Genomic DNA, 15,726 nt, shown 5'->3' with positions numbered 1-15,726 from the left:
GCAGTACGGCAACCTTTAATGTACTGTTGCAAAGTATCCTTATTTGCAATACACGTAAATATTCGTAGCCAAAACACCCATTCAGACACAACCATCTTACCCCATATTTTCCTATTCATCTCGTCTGAAACAATTTCAAATTCATTGAAATTCTAGATTTTCATAAGAAGTATCATGGAGAAAAATCAAACACGAGAAGAGCGGCTTAAGAAGCTTCGTGAGCGTACGGTACGTTTAGATGCGGATTCCAAATTTACCAAAGAAAAGGCTAACTTTTTGTAACAGAGACAATCTACACAAGAGAATCGCAAAGAATTGGTAAAAGAAAATGCAAGAGAAAAGGTAGATCCTTCGCTTGAGCAACGATTAGAAAGAAAACGTTTGGAGGCCGAAGAGGAATTGGCCAGAATAGAAGCGGAAGAGAATGGAGAGGATTATGATCGGAAGCGTGCTTGGGATTGGACTATTGAAGAAAGTGAAAAATGGGATCAGCGAATGCGACGAAAACAACAAACAAAGAAAAACGCAGATTTTTCGGACTATCACGATCAAGCTCATAAAGACTATATGAAAAGTATACGTGAGTTGAAACCCGATTTGCAAAAATACAAAAACGAGAAAGAACAACAAAATGGAGAGAACTCAATTTCGCTGTATGATGAAGCTGATCGTCTCGACTGGGTAAACAACAAACCCAGCAAAGAGAAGGTAGACAACCTTGTTGAAGATCTTAAGAAGCAAGACATGCGACGGCTGAAAAATAGCAAGCGAAAGGGACAAGGCGATGAAGATCACATCACTTTTATTAATGAGCGGAATCGCAAATTCAACCTCAAACTCCAGCGATTCTATACTAAATATACAAAGAACATCCAGGAAGATCTGGAACGTGGTACTGCTTTGTGATTCATCCTTTCTACTTGCAATCTTTAACAAAAAAAATAACAATAACAAAAAGTGCACTTTAACGAAGCGCAGCGCATAGAAATATCGTTGAAGAGGCTGGTATGCTTAATTGCATGGTTTCTCTGAATTCGTTTCTGTGGCTGGTATCAACTACTGGGCTGGTCTTAAATTACATGGTTAATTTTTGTATTTATATATGTTCTCGTTGATATTGTCGCTTTAGTTTTTGAGTTGTTGTTTTGAACTCGGTCGGACATGCCGATATCTAAACTTACCTCGAAGGTTCAGCTTTCCTCTCCTTTTGTCTTCAAGACAAAATCTAATCAAAAAAAGGTAAATCATGGAGATGTTGCAATCAATCCGGTTAGCCCCGTCGGTGAATTGAATCCATTGCAAGATATCTCAGCAGATCCCCCTTCCTTTGAAGCAGCTAGCTCTTGGTCTCTCTCTTCGGCTTCCACCGAAAGCTTTGAAAGCCTACTTTCCGATAAAGTTTCTGTGCTTTCTTTTTTAGATTGTCCTGTAGATGACTCGTTGAGTTTGGCGAATCCACCCAGTTTACAAAATCCCAGTGAATCCTCAAGTGCACATTCACGAACATCAAGTAGTTGGAGCGAAAGGCTTTCTAAGCTTTCAAAGAATTCTCCGAAATCTTCATTGTCAAGACATTCTCCGAAATCATCCGTATCTTCGTCGAATGCCCTGTTTTCCTCATCCAGTTCCAGTAAGTCTTGGTTCCGTAATTCCGAATCCGAACCATTTGTCAAATCTCATGGTATTCGAAACCAATTTTCACGGGCTAAACGCCTCGTGAAAGGGATTTATGAAAATGTCAAGCATAAAGGATCTGATGATGAATCTGATTTTCTTGCAACGGTATGCTTTGACAACAATAACCCACTAAAAGCTCTTTCCACTATCAACCATGAAGCCAATGGTCATTCAGAAGATTCCGATACTCATAACTTTGGGTCTGTTGACATAAACAATTTGGATTCCCTGGTAGATTTGGCTATTGCTTTGAAAAAAGAAAAAAAAATTGAAGATGTCATCAAAATTTTAGAGTTTATTATGCCTCGTATTACCGCCTCTCACAATTTCGTTCCATATGAATTAGCTGAACTATATAAAGTTCGCGGCACCACGAAAGATTTGAAGAACATTCTTCCTTTACATGTGTTAGCTGCATCGTTAGGCCATGAAAAAAGTGCTTTTTTCGTAGGTGACGCTTATTTTTATGGTACGTATGGTGCTTATGAAAACACCCTGCGAGCTTTACAATATTATCATTTGGCAACTGACAAAGGCAATCCAGACGCAATGCTGGCATTGTGCAAATTGTATTTAAAAGGCTTACCTGGCCACATCCAAGCAAACAGCCAACGAGCATTTGAGTATGCTCACCGTGCAGCTATGTTAGGGTATGCCCCGGCGTGCTATGTGCTTGGAAAGTTTTATGAAACCGGCATTGGGTGTGAGAAAGATTTGGCTAAATCTGAAGCTGGTTTTCGTGCTGGTCTCGTGAACTCATCATGTATAACTGATGCGGATGCTTTACAAATAGCCATGACGCTTGTTTTGCTTCAGTAAAAAAACTCATCCTTGTTCCTTTTTTGGTTGCCGTTATGCGTTTATCTTGGATTGTATAATTACTTGGGTTTGTATTTCAAGTTCCGAAGGCAGCTGCGCTGCTACATTTTTTGTTTTTTTTTTGTCTCCGTTATTCCTTAGTAGTTTAAGTTAGATTTTGTACATTATTCATCTCATATAGTTATAGTTAATGAAAGCCTTTAATAGACATCAACTAATATTGTGCCTTTGCTCAATTTCGTAAATTGTACATGTAAATATATTAGTCTTTCGATCTTATTTGTATTACATGCGTATTTAATTTCAAATTTCTATTTAGCTATTCTCCATCTTACAGTCTTTTTGTACTACTACCTAGTCGATCATTTTTTCGTTCCTTAGTCTTACATCTGAATAAATTCGACATTTCATATGGACAATAAAATAGCGGATAAGGAGTATTACGAGATATTAAATGTTCCAGTGAACGCAGATTTCACGACTATAAAGAAATCATACCGGTAAGCACTTTTCATTCGGGAATAGCTAACGCCTGAAAGTCGTCTGGCAATTAGACTTCATCCGGATAAAAACCCAAATAACTCGGAGGAAGCACGAGAGAATTTCCAAAAGGTATGCTAGAAAACTTCTAAATAGAGTAGATACGATCATTCACCAGAGTTTATTGATGACATACCTACTAATTGAGCAAAATAGCTTGGCGAAGCTTACCAAGTCCTAAGTGATCCTGAACTACGAAAAAGATATGATTTATATGGTAAAGAAGGTGCTGTACCTGAGGCAGGCTTTGCAGATGCATTCGAGTTTTTTAGGCAACTTTTCGGAGGTGAATCCTTTAAAGATTACATTGGAGAGCTCAATTTGTTAAAGGAATTGTGCAAATCAATGAAAGATTCTTCTTCTGAATATAAAGCCATTGAAGATACTGATGAATCGAAGAAAAAGTTGCAACATGAAGAATCGCTACAGGAAAATTTATTGTTACAAGAACGAATTGATACCCTTTGTCATAATCTAGTTGATAAACTGTCTATTTGGACAGAAACTGACATGTCTGAGCCAGTTACCAATGCATTTAAAGAAAAGATGCGCTTGGAGGCTGAAGTATTAAAAGAAGAATCATTTGGTGAAGAATTACTTAATGCTATTGGATCTACTTACTTCCAAAGAGCGAAAATTTTTCTTGAAAGTCAGTCATTTTTGGGAATTAAAGGCCTTTGGAGTAGCTTGCGAGCAAAAGGCTCACTGTTGAAGGATACTTGGAGTACAGTCGTAAGTGCAGTGGAAGTTCAAACGAAAGCCGAAGCTCTTGCCAAAGCAGAAGAAGAGAGCAATTGGACAAAAGAAAAAAGAGAAGAAGCTGCTCGCGAACTAACCGGTAAAGTATTATCAGCGACATGGAAAGGAACTCGTTTTGAAGTTCAGAACGTTATTCGGAACGTTAGTGATAAAATTCTTTTTGATGAAAATGTTCCGCAAGAAAAACTCTTACAACGCGCTCGTGCCTTGCACATGGTGGGCGAAGTATTTCTTTCTGTTGCTCCAAAACGAGAACGTAATGATAATTTTTTTGAAGAACTTTTAAATCAACAAACACCCTCACAAGGGTAAATAATGTACATATGCTTAATCTATTAGTCATTATTTCTCGATATTTAAATTTTACGTTTGCTTCTTATATTAATATAGATTGATTTACATATTTCTCCTTATATAAACTTTCCTATGTTTTTGTATAAGATATTTATTTTTTGTTATTAAAGTAATCCACAATTGTACATTTTACACAGTTCTCTGTTAATTACTCTATTTTAAGGGTCCGCCGGGTGAGTTGGGCAAACGAGCGGTCAAAACTTCACAACCAGTCTCAGTAACAAGAAGAGTGTGCTCAAATTGGGCTGAGCACTTACCAGAGGCAGTTGATGAAGTCCAGTCATCTGGCCAGGTGATGTCTCTGGCAGGGCCTAAAGTCAACATTGGCTCAATGGTGAATGTCATACCAGGGCGAGCGATACCTGGAGCCTTGTTACGAGCATAATGAGGAATAGTAGGGGCGCAATGGAAAAGTTGGTTAACTCCATGTCCACAATATGTTCTGACGACTGAGAGGTTGGTTTCAGTAACGGACTTTGCATGTTTCTCAATAATGTTGCCAAACTCTTGGAACATGACACCTGGTTTGACTGCCTCAATTGCTTTATCCAAAGCAATTCGAGTGTTTTCAACAAGGCAAACAAGCTCAGGATTACTCTTTGCCTTGTCACCGACGTAATAAGTTTCATTCAAATCTGCATGAAACCCGTTGTGGTATACAGAGATATCCAAGTTTATGATATCTCCGTCTTCTAAAGGCCTCAAATCAGGAATACCATGACATATGATTTCGTTTATGGAAGTACAAACACTCTTTGGAAAGGAATAGTAATTTAAAGGACTGGGATAGCATTCACGTTCAATACAAGCTTCGTGAACTATACGATCAATTTCATCCGTGGTGACACCAGGTCGAACAGCAGCGGCAGCAATGTCGAGTACTTCACGACCAAGGTGACATGCTTTTCGCATTCCTTCTTGTTCTTCAGGAGAGAGACGCTTGATTTTGAAACTGCGTCCTTCAATTTGTTCACTACGAGAGGAACCTGATTTGGCATAATCAGGCTTCTTAATATTCGATGGAACTTTACGAATTTGAGAAAGAGGATAGCTAGCTCTCATGGAACCACTATACTTAAATTTAGGGAAAGGGTCGTAAGTTCCATCTTCTTTATCAAAGTCAGCTATAAGTATGTTTGCAAATACGGATAATAGATCTTAAAAACCCACTTACCTCTTTTAACAGTGCCCGGGGGAAGATGTAGTTGCTTATGGATGGACTGGAAACAGTTAGATCGATTGAGCGACAAATGATTGACGTGCTATTGTTTAGCTTACCCAGCTGTTTTTAAAACAATCCTATATTTGAGTTAGTACATGTAAGTTTACTCATAGTCGCATTTAAAACAACTTACCTGTCCGCAAAAGAATGAGCTAGTATTGTTGGCTAAACATTTTGGACATTGCAATTTATTCGCAAAATTATGGCAATCAACACCGGCGCATAAGGTTTTTGTTGTTTCAATAGTCATTTTTGGTACAATTTGGAAGTATAAACGAATGAATTATCGCTTTTTAGTGATTCAGGGTATGACCCAATGTTTGGCTTCCGACAAGTATGAAAAATTACTCAGACGATATTTGGGTACCAAGAATCTAAAAAAGAAGCGAAAACTGAAAATAAAAGATTTGAAACCGAAAATAAAGTTCAATTTTAATTAAACGAAACGATAGTTCTGAGTCTCAAATTTGAATGTAATTAATGATATTATTGCTATTAACTCATATATTCTAAAATTATAATGATTTCTTAAGAAACAATTAATTAATAAACGGAGTAGCTTCGAGAATGAAGAAACTTCTTCATGGCCGGGGGCTTCATTCGTGGAACAGGGACAATATTAGATCGAGACGGTTGTTCATCGTCTGTATTTTCAGTAAATTTATATACAACAGAGGAATCATTCGATGATTTTGAGTTAAACGAAGGATGGCTTACAGTGAGTTCAGACCTATCCATAGGATATGCATGACGGTAGTCATCATTTGAATCAAATGTTGGAGTAACAGATGAGGATTGCAGCAGCACATTACCATTGACAGAAGGATTTGCTGGAAAGTATGATACAGCTATATATACCACTAGGACGATTAAAAGGGTTAACTGGAGCACCAATAATCTTTTTTGGAAAGATGACTGAGAACAAGTTAGTTAACTTAAGTAGAGAGGTGTAAAGCTTACATCGTCACTCAGTGACTGAATTCTTCTTTGGATAAACTCGTTTTCTGCAGAAGCCAACTCTAATCGAGCTTGAAGTATATAAAAAGAGGATTGAAGCCTCTGAGATTGGTATCGCTAAAGACGTTAGATTTCAGTCGAACAAAATATGATTGCTTTTACTCACCAAATGCTCAAATTCTTCCCTATAGGACATGCTAATTTCATTTAGTAAACCCGAAAAGTTCAGTTGTTTCGCATCGTGTTTTCCAAATGATATCAACACCTTCTGAATAGCTTCATCAAACACCTTTTTTCTTTCTTCCAAAGTATAAAGACGCTTATTTATGTTTTTATAAACACTTTCTTGGTTCAAATGATGGGTTGTCGTGGGAAAAGGAGAAGACACTGCTGCAGAAGATGTTACATTACCTGTGACAATTGAAGAGGATAAAGAACTCGTAACGTAGTCTTTATAACTATTACAAAGACCCTGATCTTCCTCAATCACACTGTTTTTCGATTCTGGAGGGCTCGAAGTTGCTGCATTCATGGCAGTCATGGCGGAATTTTGAGAATAGATTTCGGTTTGCACAGTATTCGATGCCGAAGCGGTCTGCTCGGATTGAAAAGCTTGGCTATCGTTTTTTGCTTTAGCGTTCAAACTGTCAGCTTGGATATTTTGAGAAGGATTAGAACCATTAGAATATTCATCTTCATTTTCCTCTTCAAATTCTTCAATCATAGTTTTACCGAAAACGTGAACTAAGCTTAATGGGCAGTAAAATTCAGAACCGTAGTGACTCAATACCTCAATCTTCATATACTTAGCCCATATTAGAGGGTTTTCTATGTGGAAAGACTGCAGAGTTCTCAAATTCATCGCAGTGAAGGTGCCAAGCTCCATCCATGAGGATTCGTGCTTCGGGTATTTTCCGCTAACGCTGATACGGATTGTTCGGAAAATGCTTGAAAAAAACTCAAAATTTGCAATTTGGACTGTATCAACGTAGATATCCTCACATAGTTCTATAATCACAAACTTCTTTGCGGCGGAGCATTTGTTCAACATGTATTTATCCTTGTTCTCAGTTAAGATAGAGGAAGCGCCCTCAGCTTCAGGGTTAGTTTTCAAAACTGCTGCGGCACAGTCAGTCGAAGCAAAATTAAAACGCTTTTCTTCAGATGCTACATGAGTCGCAATTGGGGCCTCAGATGAAATGCCTTCTTTCGAAGCAGGACTTGTTTCGATGCAGCCTTGAGATTGAAAATTATCCTTTGTTTCAAATGCACTCTCATTGTAAGCTTCATCCGTAACAGTGGTATAGATAGAGGCTTGCGGACTTGGCTGTTCCAAACTTGCAGACTCAAAACCTGTCTTGACGGAAGTTGATGCCATCATTCTGCTTGGATTTTCTAATGAAGTAGTTTCGTTCATTGATAAATCCTCCATGGATGGCGATGGCTTTTCAGCAAGATCAAACTGAACCGGGAGACTAGTTGCCTCAAAATCTCGTGAATTTTTCGAGACTATATCAGAATTTATGTCTTCCTGAACAAATTCATAACTGGAACATTGCTCATGCTCATCACGAAAGATGTCTAGTATGATTGAATGGGTATTCTCGCAAAAAGCGGAATCTTGATAAGTCAATGCGTTACAATTCGAGAAAATAAATATAAAGAAAATAAAATATTTAAACAAAGATACATTTAAGTACCTAATAAAAAGCTCGAAGACCACTCGCATATAGGCCTTCAGTGGTGGAGAAGCAGTTTAAGCCTAGCACAACGTACTACATTTTACTTGCAATTAACCATATCTATATTGTACAAACAACCGTAAAAGCAGTCAGAAATGACTTGATGCTTTTATTTTTTACGAATTCGTGAAGAACTCGTGTGAGCAGTGCTTGTTTTTTTTAATTTTTAATTCACTCGCGGTGGCATCGACAAACGCTGAATTTTTAGACTGTGAATCGAATTTAGAAGGGTTAATTCTCTTTAAAAATGGGAGTTTCTGGTCTTTGGAACGTCCTTGAACCTGTTAAAAGGCCTGTAAAGCTTGAAACTCTTAATGACAAGAGATTAGCAGTGGATGCATCAATCTGGATATACCAATTTTTAAAAGCTGTACGCGATAAAGAGGGAAACCAGCTAAAAAGTAGCCATATTGTTGGTTTCTTTCGGAGAATTTGTAAATTATTGTTCTTTGGTATCAAGCCTGTCTTTGTTTTTGATGGAGGTGCCCCTGCTTTAAAGCGTCAGACTTTAAGAAAGCGTCAAGCTAGACGAGTTGACAGGCAAGAAAATGCAGCTTTAACTGCAAATAAACTTTACGCATTGCAAATGAGACACCAGGCTATTCGTCTTGAAGAGGAAAGTCGAAAGGCAGAGGCTGAAGTAGATGCTTCTTCACAGGCGAAACATCAAAAACTATCTTCAATGTCCCTAGACAATCATGATGTAAAACCTGCTCTTAATCAACCAAAAAGATATCTTAAACCGGATCCTTATCAATTACCTGATATGGATGTTTCTTTCGATAATTTGAACAGCACTCATGACCCTCGTGTAATGTCACAAGAAGATTTAGCCAATTATGCATCAAATTTTGGGAATCTAGAGGATATAAATTTATTTGATTTCTCAAGTATTGATTTTGATTCAAGCATGTTTCGGTCTCTCCCTGATACTGATAAATATAGTATTCTTAGCGCAGCTCGGCTTAGATCACGTTTGAGAATGGGTCTCAGTACTGAACAATTGGCTGAAATGTTTCCGAATAGAATGGATTTTTCCCGTTTTCAAATCGAACGATTGAAAGAAAGAAATGACTTAACTCAACGACTCATGGATTTTACTGGTATGAACCAATTTGGTCCAGGCCGAGTCGCAAGCGAGAAAAATAGAGAGTATATTTTGGTAAAGAACGAAGGCGCTGAGGGTGGTTGGGCCCTTGGTGTTATTTCTGGAACAGCAAAGAATGACCCTATCGTCGTTGATGAAGATGCAATTAAATTAAGCAGTACAATGGGAGAAGATGATGAAGACGCGGAATTTAATGATGTGCCGCTTCCAGAAACTCAGAAACTCATGAATCCAAAAGAATTGGTAGCAGCAAAATTGAAGGAAGTAAAGGAGCATTCCTTCGACGAGGAGTCTGAAAATAAAGAAATCGATGAAATTATGACACAGCTAGCTACACAAGAATCAATTGAGGCTTACAATCGCGATGGGACTACAAACTTGTTCAATCTCTCTACCGCGGATATAGACAACATTCAGCAGGAGGCAGAATCTAATGAAGATAAAACTCACCCTCCAAAGTCTAATGATGTCTCTTCAGTAGAAAAAAATCGATCAGAAAATGCAGTGTTAAAGCTTTCCCATGTTGACAACGTAGAAAGCTCAGTGCAGAAGGATGAACCAAATAATACAATTTTTATGGATGATTTACCCACGCTTGATCAACACGAAAGTAATTCTGCTTTAGCTTTAGAACCGTTGCCTTTTAAAGAAATGGACTGGGGAAAATCCATATTTTTTTCGGGTCTTAAGGACAAAGCTCCGGAGCAAAATGAGTTCAAAAGCTTAAACGCAAGCAATTCCATGTTAGCTTCTTATAAACACGAGTCTGAAAATGATACAGGACAACAACAGGAAACCGAAGAGCAGCTTGATGAGTCACAAATGATTCCTCAAGTCGATAGACCTGAGGGATCGTTTGATATTTTCAATGGCAAAGCTGCTCATATCAAGGAAGAGTCACAACCCTTAGACTCGGACAGGTTTTCTTTACTTGGGAATGAGGATATTAATAGACCTTCTTCTTCACACGTTCAGGTGGGTGAGGAAGATTTTCCTTATAAAAATGTGAAAGATTTTCCCAAAGAATCATCCAATGTGAATTCCAAACAAGTAACAACTCCTGAAGTCTCAATGATCGAAACTGTTAATAAAGCCGATGAAGAGGATAACATTTTTAAGTTGGGTAAGGAAAATTATTCTTATGAAAATGCGGATTTTAGAAATGAATCGTCCAATGTTGGTTCCCAAAAAGAAACAATTCCTGAAGTTCCAGCGATTGTAAAAGCTAGTAGTGCCGATGAAGAGGATAACGTTGAAGTTGCACAGAATTTAATGGACGAAGAAGAAGAAGATATGATGATTCGCATGGCTGAGGAAGAAAAGGAATACGATCGGTTTGTGTCTGAATTAAATAAAAAGACTACGAATAACAGCTGGGACCAGGAAGCTTTTGAAAAGAGAATCCAAGAACTTAAAGTTCAAAGAAGGACCGAAAAGCGTGATGCAGATGAAGTGACGCAAATAATGATTCGAGAATGTCAAGAGCTACTTCAACTTTTTGGTTTGCCTTATATTGTTGCACCTCAAGAGGCTGAAGCTCAATGTGCAAAACTGCTAGAATTGAAACTGGTTGATGGTATAGTAACCGACGATTCAGACGTTTTTCTTTTTGGAGGCACGAGAATTTATCGTAACATGTTTAACCAAAATAAATATGTAGAATTATATTTGATGGATGATATGAAGCGAGAGTTTAATGTTGATCAAGTTAAACTTATACGACTTGCTCATTTATTAGGAAGTGATTACACAATGGGATTAGCAAAAGTCGGTCCTGTGTTAGCTTTGGAAATTCTGCATGAGTTTCCAGGCGATGCTGGCTTGTTTGAATTCAAGCAATGGTTTCAGCGATTGTCAACCGGACAAGCAATCAAGGAAGATCTGAACACACCTGTTAAGAGACGTGTCAGCAAATTATTAGGAAAAGTAATTATTCCTCCGGATTTTCCAAACCCGATGGTTGATGAAGCATATTTGCATCCAAATGTTGACGATAGCAAGCAGACATTTCAATGGGGCATCCCTGATTTAGATGAATTAAGACAATTTTTGATGGCGACTGTAGGATGGTCCAAACAAAGGGCGAATGAGGTGCTGCTTCCAATTATTCAAGACCTTAATAGGAAAGATTTTGAAGGAACACAATCGAACTTGACACAATTTTTCTCAGGTGGAAACGTGTTTGCTCCTAGAGTTGCTTATCAATTTCGAAGCAAACGAATGGAAAATGCTCTTGCATCTTTTCGATCTGAACAAAATGAACAAGATTCAGCAGCTTCTTTAAGAGTCACAGATGCTAGTGCCAACGAGGAAAGTGAACGAAACCAAATGTCTGACGGTTTGAAACGAAGGATTGCCAAGAGAAAAAAGATGATGCAAAATCGTAAAGATTCCGATTCTGATTCCAGTTCTGATGGTGAGACTTCCTCCTTATCCTTTAGCAAACATTCCCAGCAAACAGCTCCTACTACACTTAAAACTGAACTATCTACCAAGCTAACTAAGAAACCTTCTAAAATACGCAAGCGTTAATGTTTTGTAAGGATTATGGCTGAGATAAAAAATTTTAGTTAGGGAGATTATAATTAAAAAAAAATAAATAAATAAAAATAAATAGAATTCTATTTTCCATTTATATTGTAAAACGGCAATGTTGAATGTTGTTTTTTCATGCGTATTATTACTTTTTGTAAGAATAGAAGCAAAGACAAGCATCGTTATGCTGTTTTTACAAGTAATCGAGCAGGATTTTTTCCTACATGAAAAGCCAATCAAAGCAGTTTCTAAAGGAATTTTAATATCTTTGATGCTATTTTGTTTCATTGCTCACAAAGGAACAAGAAGCAATTATCATACTTTCGACGACTAAATAAAATTCCCAAGAATTGGCTTCAATTCGTATGTGAGGATCACCAAAAATAAAAAGTTTATAAAGAATTAATACAAACCGTTATTTTTGCTTGCCTGCTCACGATATGGAAACAATAAACAAAGAATAAAAGTTTGCTTAATTGTAAATAAATATCCTTTTATTTAAAAACCATAGTATGATATATCATACATTTTTAGTATGCAATAAAAAATAACGATGACACTTACTACTCGATATTTCGTTTTATAACCACTAGGCCCATTTAAAGGAGCCATGTTACCCGACAATAGTTACCTGAGCCGTGTAGAGAAAAAAAGCATGAAAAGCACAAACCTTTGCATACTTCTGCCAAATTCTTGAAAATGTCCACAAATATTGAAGCAGAAAAGGCTGAAAATGCCGCTGAGGTTCGTACTTATTTGCTGTGAGTTAACTAACTTTTGTAGATTGAAATGCAGGTAATGAACTTGTAAAAAGGAATTTTTTCTAGTTGGAAATACTAATCGCGAATCCTTTTAGTTTGCAGTTAAAGCTGTTGAGCAAGCGCGTATGTAGCTTCGATTGTGGTGATAGTTTCTAACAATTTACAGAGATCTACTGGAGTCTTTTAGGCATGCGTAAAGGAACCGAATTGCGTCTCACGAAGTATGAAATTGGTTGGAATCTATTTCCTTTTTTAATATTTGTTTTGTTATTTTTTGAATCTAACCATGTACAAGGTACGATGACGAAATTTTTGAAGACTTGAAGAAAACGTTTCCTGAGTTTGAGGACCCCAAGACCGCTGAATTCGTCAATGAGGAGGAAATGAAGTCTGCCAAGGGTAAGGCAGCCTGGCGCCCTTTCATGATGCGTTACCAAAAGAAAATCGATGATTACAATTTTGGTACCTTACTCCGTGTCCGCAATACCGACGAATATGAACAGGATACTACCATTTTTGGTATGTTAATATGACCATAAACGTGCTATTGCATTTGTGTACTGACCTTATTTCTAGTTCCTCGTATGCAATTTTTTGCTTTTGAGATTGCTCGCAATAAGTACGGTTTAAATGACTGGATCTGCAAAAAGTAAAAATTTGGAGGGTTTAAAAAGATATAATAAAAGTTTAGCTCTTTATTCTGGGTCACTTTATGTCGTAAATTATACGGTATCGTAGACATTGTTTTATTGTTTGTTTACAGAGGTAACCTATGTGTTTTTCAGAGCTTTCAGGGTGTTCGATCGCATTTCCAAAAAATAAATAAATAAATAAATAAACATAATTAAAAAATTAAAGAACTTTAAATGAATATTATCATAAAGTCATCACTTCATGAAGGAAACAACAGCAAACTTATTATAAGGAGGCTTTATTCCTTCGTAAGTTAAATTTGCCCAAACGATAAGGAGCTTTGTAAACCTTTCAACTTCCATAGTGTTCACCTGCCCTTTTTCACATTATTAATAGAGCAATTGAGCCTTGAACTGTCTTTACCGGTTTCTCTAAACATAAAAAACTGTTGGTCGTAGAGACGTCCTTTGTTACCAATTTTTTGGAACATGTTTACCGAAAATCCCAGCCGAGGAAGTAGTCAGGAGCGTGAAAGCATCTTGCATTCGAGGAATGATGCGTCGTTTGTTTCTTATGCATCGTTTTCAGACAATCAAAAAAAGTCTGACAATGTCAATGTTACATCTCACAGTCAATCTTATGGAGATGTTAGTAGCGTAGACAAAGGAAAAACATCTGGTACTGCAGTTTGGAAAGTACTTCCTGCACTTTTATTAGGTGTCATTTTGTCTGCTCTGGATAATAGTAAGTCGCTTTCAATACACTTGACTTTTCTGTATGCTAACTTATTCTAGCCATTGTGGCTTCCACATATACTAAGGTACAATTGAAACTCAATATCTGAAAGCATCAAAATGTATCATTATACTAACCATGATATCCTACAGATCGGTGCTGAATTTGGAAAGTTCAATGAAATCTCTTGGGCTGCTACTTCATACATGATAGCATGTACAGCCTTCCAACCTTTATTCGGACGATTTTGTGAAATATATGGAAGAAAATCAACTCTTCTATTTGCTTATTGTGTCTTTGGACTTGGTTGCTTATTCTGGTACGTTCAAAGTTATTCTTGAAAGAGATAGCACATTCCTTCGTATCTTCAACAAAAAAAACTAACTTTATTAGCGGCTTATCTCAATCGTTATATCAACTCGTAGCTGCTCGTGCTATTGCAGGTATCGGCGGAGGTGGCATGAACTCTACAGTTACGATTTTAATGAGTGACCTTGTACCTTTAAAGCAGCGTGGAACATATCAAGGTATTATAAATGTGTTTTTTGCGGTTGGTTCTAGTTTGGGTGGTCCTATAGGTGGATTTTTCGCTGATCAATTCACTTGGAGATTGGGATTCTTCATTCAAGTACCCCTGCTGGTAGCAGCATTCCTTACTGTCACTTTCTTTCTTCATCTTCCATATCAAAATCGAGAAAGCTTCACTGAAAAGTTTTCGAGAATCGATTGGTTGGGTCTTCTTCTGTTAATCTCAGGTGTCTTTAATATGACTTTTGCTTTAACTCTCGGAGGAAACACTCGAGCATGGTCAGATTTTTTAGTTGGGACTCTCATTGCAGGATCGCTTGTCTCCTATGTCGCTTTTATTTATGTTGAAACTTACGTTGCCGAAGAACCATTAGCCCCTATAACTGTGCTGAAAGATAGAACATGTTTGTCTGCCTATCTTTGTAATTTCTTTCAAAGTTTGTCTCAACTTAGCTGGATTTACTCTTTACCAATCTATTATCAAGCGGTCATGAATCAAAGTACCGAAAAATCTGGCGCCTGGTTGATCCCAATGATTGTAGGTTCAAGTGTTGGTTCTTTGCTTGGCGGAATTGTGATAAATATGACTGGAAATTACAAGAGAATTACAGTTATCAGCTACTTTGTTGCATTCGTCGGGGCTTTGTGTATGTTACGATATGGTTTAAACACACATGTTTGGGAATATATTTTATATCCTGCTCTAGGAGGTTTAGGAACTGGTATTTCTATAACGACTACATTAGTTGCTATTATCCATGCATCCCCTCCCTCCTTGCAAGCTTCTGCCATTGCTACATCTTACTTGTTCCGATCCAACGGATGCGTTCTCGGTGTCTCTGTTTCATCGTCCATTATTCAGACTTCTTTGAAAAATCAGTTAAGGAAGTACTTTGATTATGGACTGGACGAACTCGTTCACCAACTGCAAAAAGATATCTCATTTGTTCATACTCTTCCTGAGCAAATCCGAAATATTGTCATCCGTGCGCTTTTAACAAGTGTTCACTACACCTTTTTGTTTACGTCTATTTCATTTTTTGTTGCATTATTAATCTCTTTGTTCATACGCAGTCAACAAATCTAGTCCCGAAATATTACTAGTTATACCGTTGTTGTTTGCCTTATTTCACCTTCAATTTTGCCCCTGTATTGCCTTATAATTTGCTTAGCTTAATTTTCTGGGTGTTGCTTCTTTGCTAATCGTCTATTTCCTATTGTTATTTTTCCACCCTAAAGTATGAAATTATTAATAATATCTTCTGAAAACAATTATACGCTCGCATAGCCGAAACACAGGGTTCTGAAACTTCTTACCGAAGCAAAAAAACCAAAACCAATGATTCAATGTTTATT

At 37.3% G+C, this 15,726-nt stretch overlaps 8 protein-coding genes across 8 annotated transcripts; 6 read left to right on the top strand and 2 right to left on the bottom strand.

Moving 5' to 3' along the window:
* Positions 1 to 174: 174 nt before the first annotated feature.
* SPOG_02897 (SYF2 family splicing factor) lies at positions 175 to 906 on the top strand (the record flags this gene model as incomplete). Its single annotated transcript, XM_013165558.1, has 2 exons — positions 175 to 228; positions 286 to 906. 2 exons carry the CDS (start codon positions 175 to 177, stop codon positions 904 to 906), a joined length of 675 nt encoding a protein of 224 aa, XP_013021012.1.
* A 255-nt stretch (positions 907 to 1,161) lies between these two features.
* Positions 1,162 to 2,496, top strand: SPOG_02898 (chitin synthase regulatory factor Chr1; the record flags this gene model as incomplete). The annotated part of the gene is made up of 2 exons (XM_013165559.1): positions 1,162 to 1,188; positions 1,240 to 2,496. 2 exons carry the CDS (start codon positions 1,162 to 1,164, stop codon positions 2,494 to 2,496), a joined length of 1,284 nt encoding a protein of 427 aa, XP_013021013.1.
* A 304-nt stretch (positions 2,497 to 2,800) lies between these two features.
* On the top strand, positions 2,801 to 4,206 carry SPOG_02899 (DNAJ protein Caj1/Djp1-type). The gene is made up of 3 exons (XM_013165560.1): positions 2,801 to 2,996; positions 3,036 to 3,108; positions 3,193 to 4,206. Exons 1-3 carry the CDS (start codon positions 2,908 to 2,910, stop codon positions 4,105 to 4,107), a joined length of 1,077 nt encoding a protein of 358 aa, XP_013021014.1. The 5' UTR covers positions 2,801 to 2,907; the 3' UTR covers positions 4,108 to 4,206.
* Positions 4,202 to 5,750, bottom strand: SPOG_02900 (methionine aminopeptidase Fma1). The gene is made up of 4 exons (XM_013165561.1): positions 5,505 to 5,750; positions 5,428 to 5,448; positions 5,324 to 5,369; positions 4,202 to 5,258 (listed from the first exon to the last, which is right to left on the bottom strand). The coding sequence occupies exons 1-4, from the start codon at positions 5,619 to 5,621 to the stop codon at positions 4,303 to 4,305; spliced, it is 1,140 nt and encodes a 379-aa protein (XP_013021015.1). The 5' UTR covers positions 5,622 to 5,750; the 3' UTR covers positions 4,202 to 4,302.
* Positions 5,751 to 5,822: 72 nt separating this feature from the next.
* SPOG_02901 (Sad1-UNC-like carboxy terminal protein) lies at positions 5,823 to 8,115 on the bottom strand. Its single transcript, XM_013165562.1, has 3 exons — positions 6,495 to 8,115; positions 6,332 to 6,445; positions 5,823 to 6,286 (listed from the first exon to the last, which is right to left on the bottom strand). The coding sequence occupies exons 1-3, from the start codon at positions 8,055 to 8,057 to the stop codon at positions 5,915 to 5,917; spliced, it is 2,049 nt and encodes a 682-aa protein (XP_013021016.1). The 5' UTR covers positions 8,058 to 8,115; the 3' UTR covers positions 5,823 to 5,914.
* SPOG_02902 (DNA repair nuclease Rad13) lies at positions 8,099 to 11,842 on the top strand. The gene has a single exon (XM_013165563.1). The coding sequence runs from the start codon at positions 8,318 to 8,320 to the stop codon at positions 11,708 to 11,710; it is 3,393 nt and encodes a 1,130-aa protein (XP_013021017.1). The 5' UTR covers positions 8,099 to 8,317; the 3' UTR covers positions 11,711 to 11,842.
* Positions 11,843 to 12,339: 497 nt separating this feature from the next.
* Positions 12,340 to 13,332, top strand: SPOG_02903 (DUF757 family protein). The gene is made up of 6 exons (XM_013165564.1): positions 12,340 to 12,457; positions 12,497 to 12,508; positions 12,570 to 12,597; positions 12,641 to 12,695; positions 12,770 to 12,993; positions 13,051 to 13,332. Exons 1-6 carry the CDS (start codon positions 12,413 to 12,415, stop codon positions 13,125 to 13,127), a joined length of 441 nt encoding a protein of 146 aa, XP_013021018.1. The 5' UTR covers positions 12,340 to 12,412; the 3' UTR covers positions 13,128 to 13,332.
* A 55-nt stretch (positions 13,333 to 13,387) lies between these two features.
* SPOG_02904 (vacuolar membrane amino acid uptake transporter Fnx2) lies at positions 13,388 to 15,726 on the top strand. Its single transcript, XM_013165565.1, has 4 exons — positions 13,388 to 13,851; positions 13,902 to 13,927; positions 13,995 to 14,161; positions 14,236 to 15,726. The coding sequence occupies exons 1-4, from the start codon at positions 13,596 to 13,598 to the stop codon at positions 15,455 to 15,457; spliced, it is 1,671 nt and encodes a 556-aa protein (XP_013021019.1). The 5' UTR covers positions 13,388 to 13,595; the 3' UTR covers positions 15,458 to 15,726.

Source organism: Schizosaccharomyces cryophilus (genome assembly GCF_000004155.1).
Source record: "Schizosaccharomyces cryophilus OY26 unplaced genomic scaffold supercont4.1, whole genome shotgun sequence".
NCBI lineage: Eukaryota > Fungi > Ascomycota > Schizosaccharomycetes > Schizosaccharomycetales > Schizosaccharomycetaceae > Schizosaccharomyces > Schizosaccharomyces cryophilus.
This window is presented reverse-complemented; position numbering and strand designations above follow the sequence as displayed.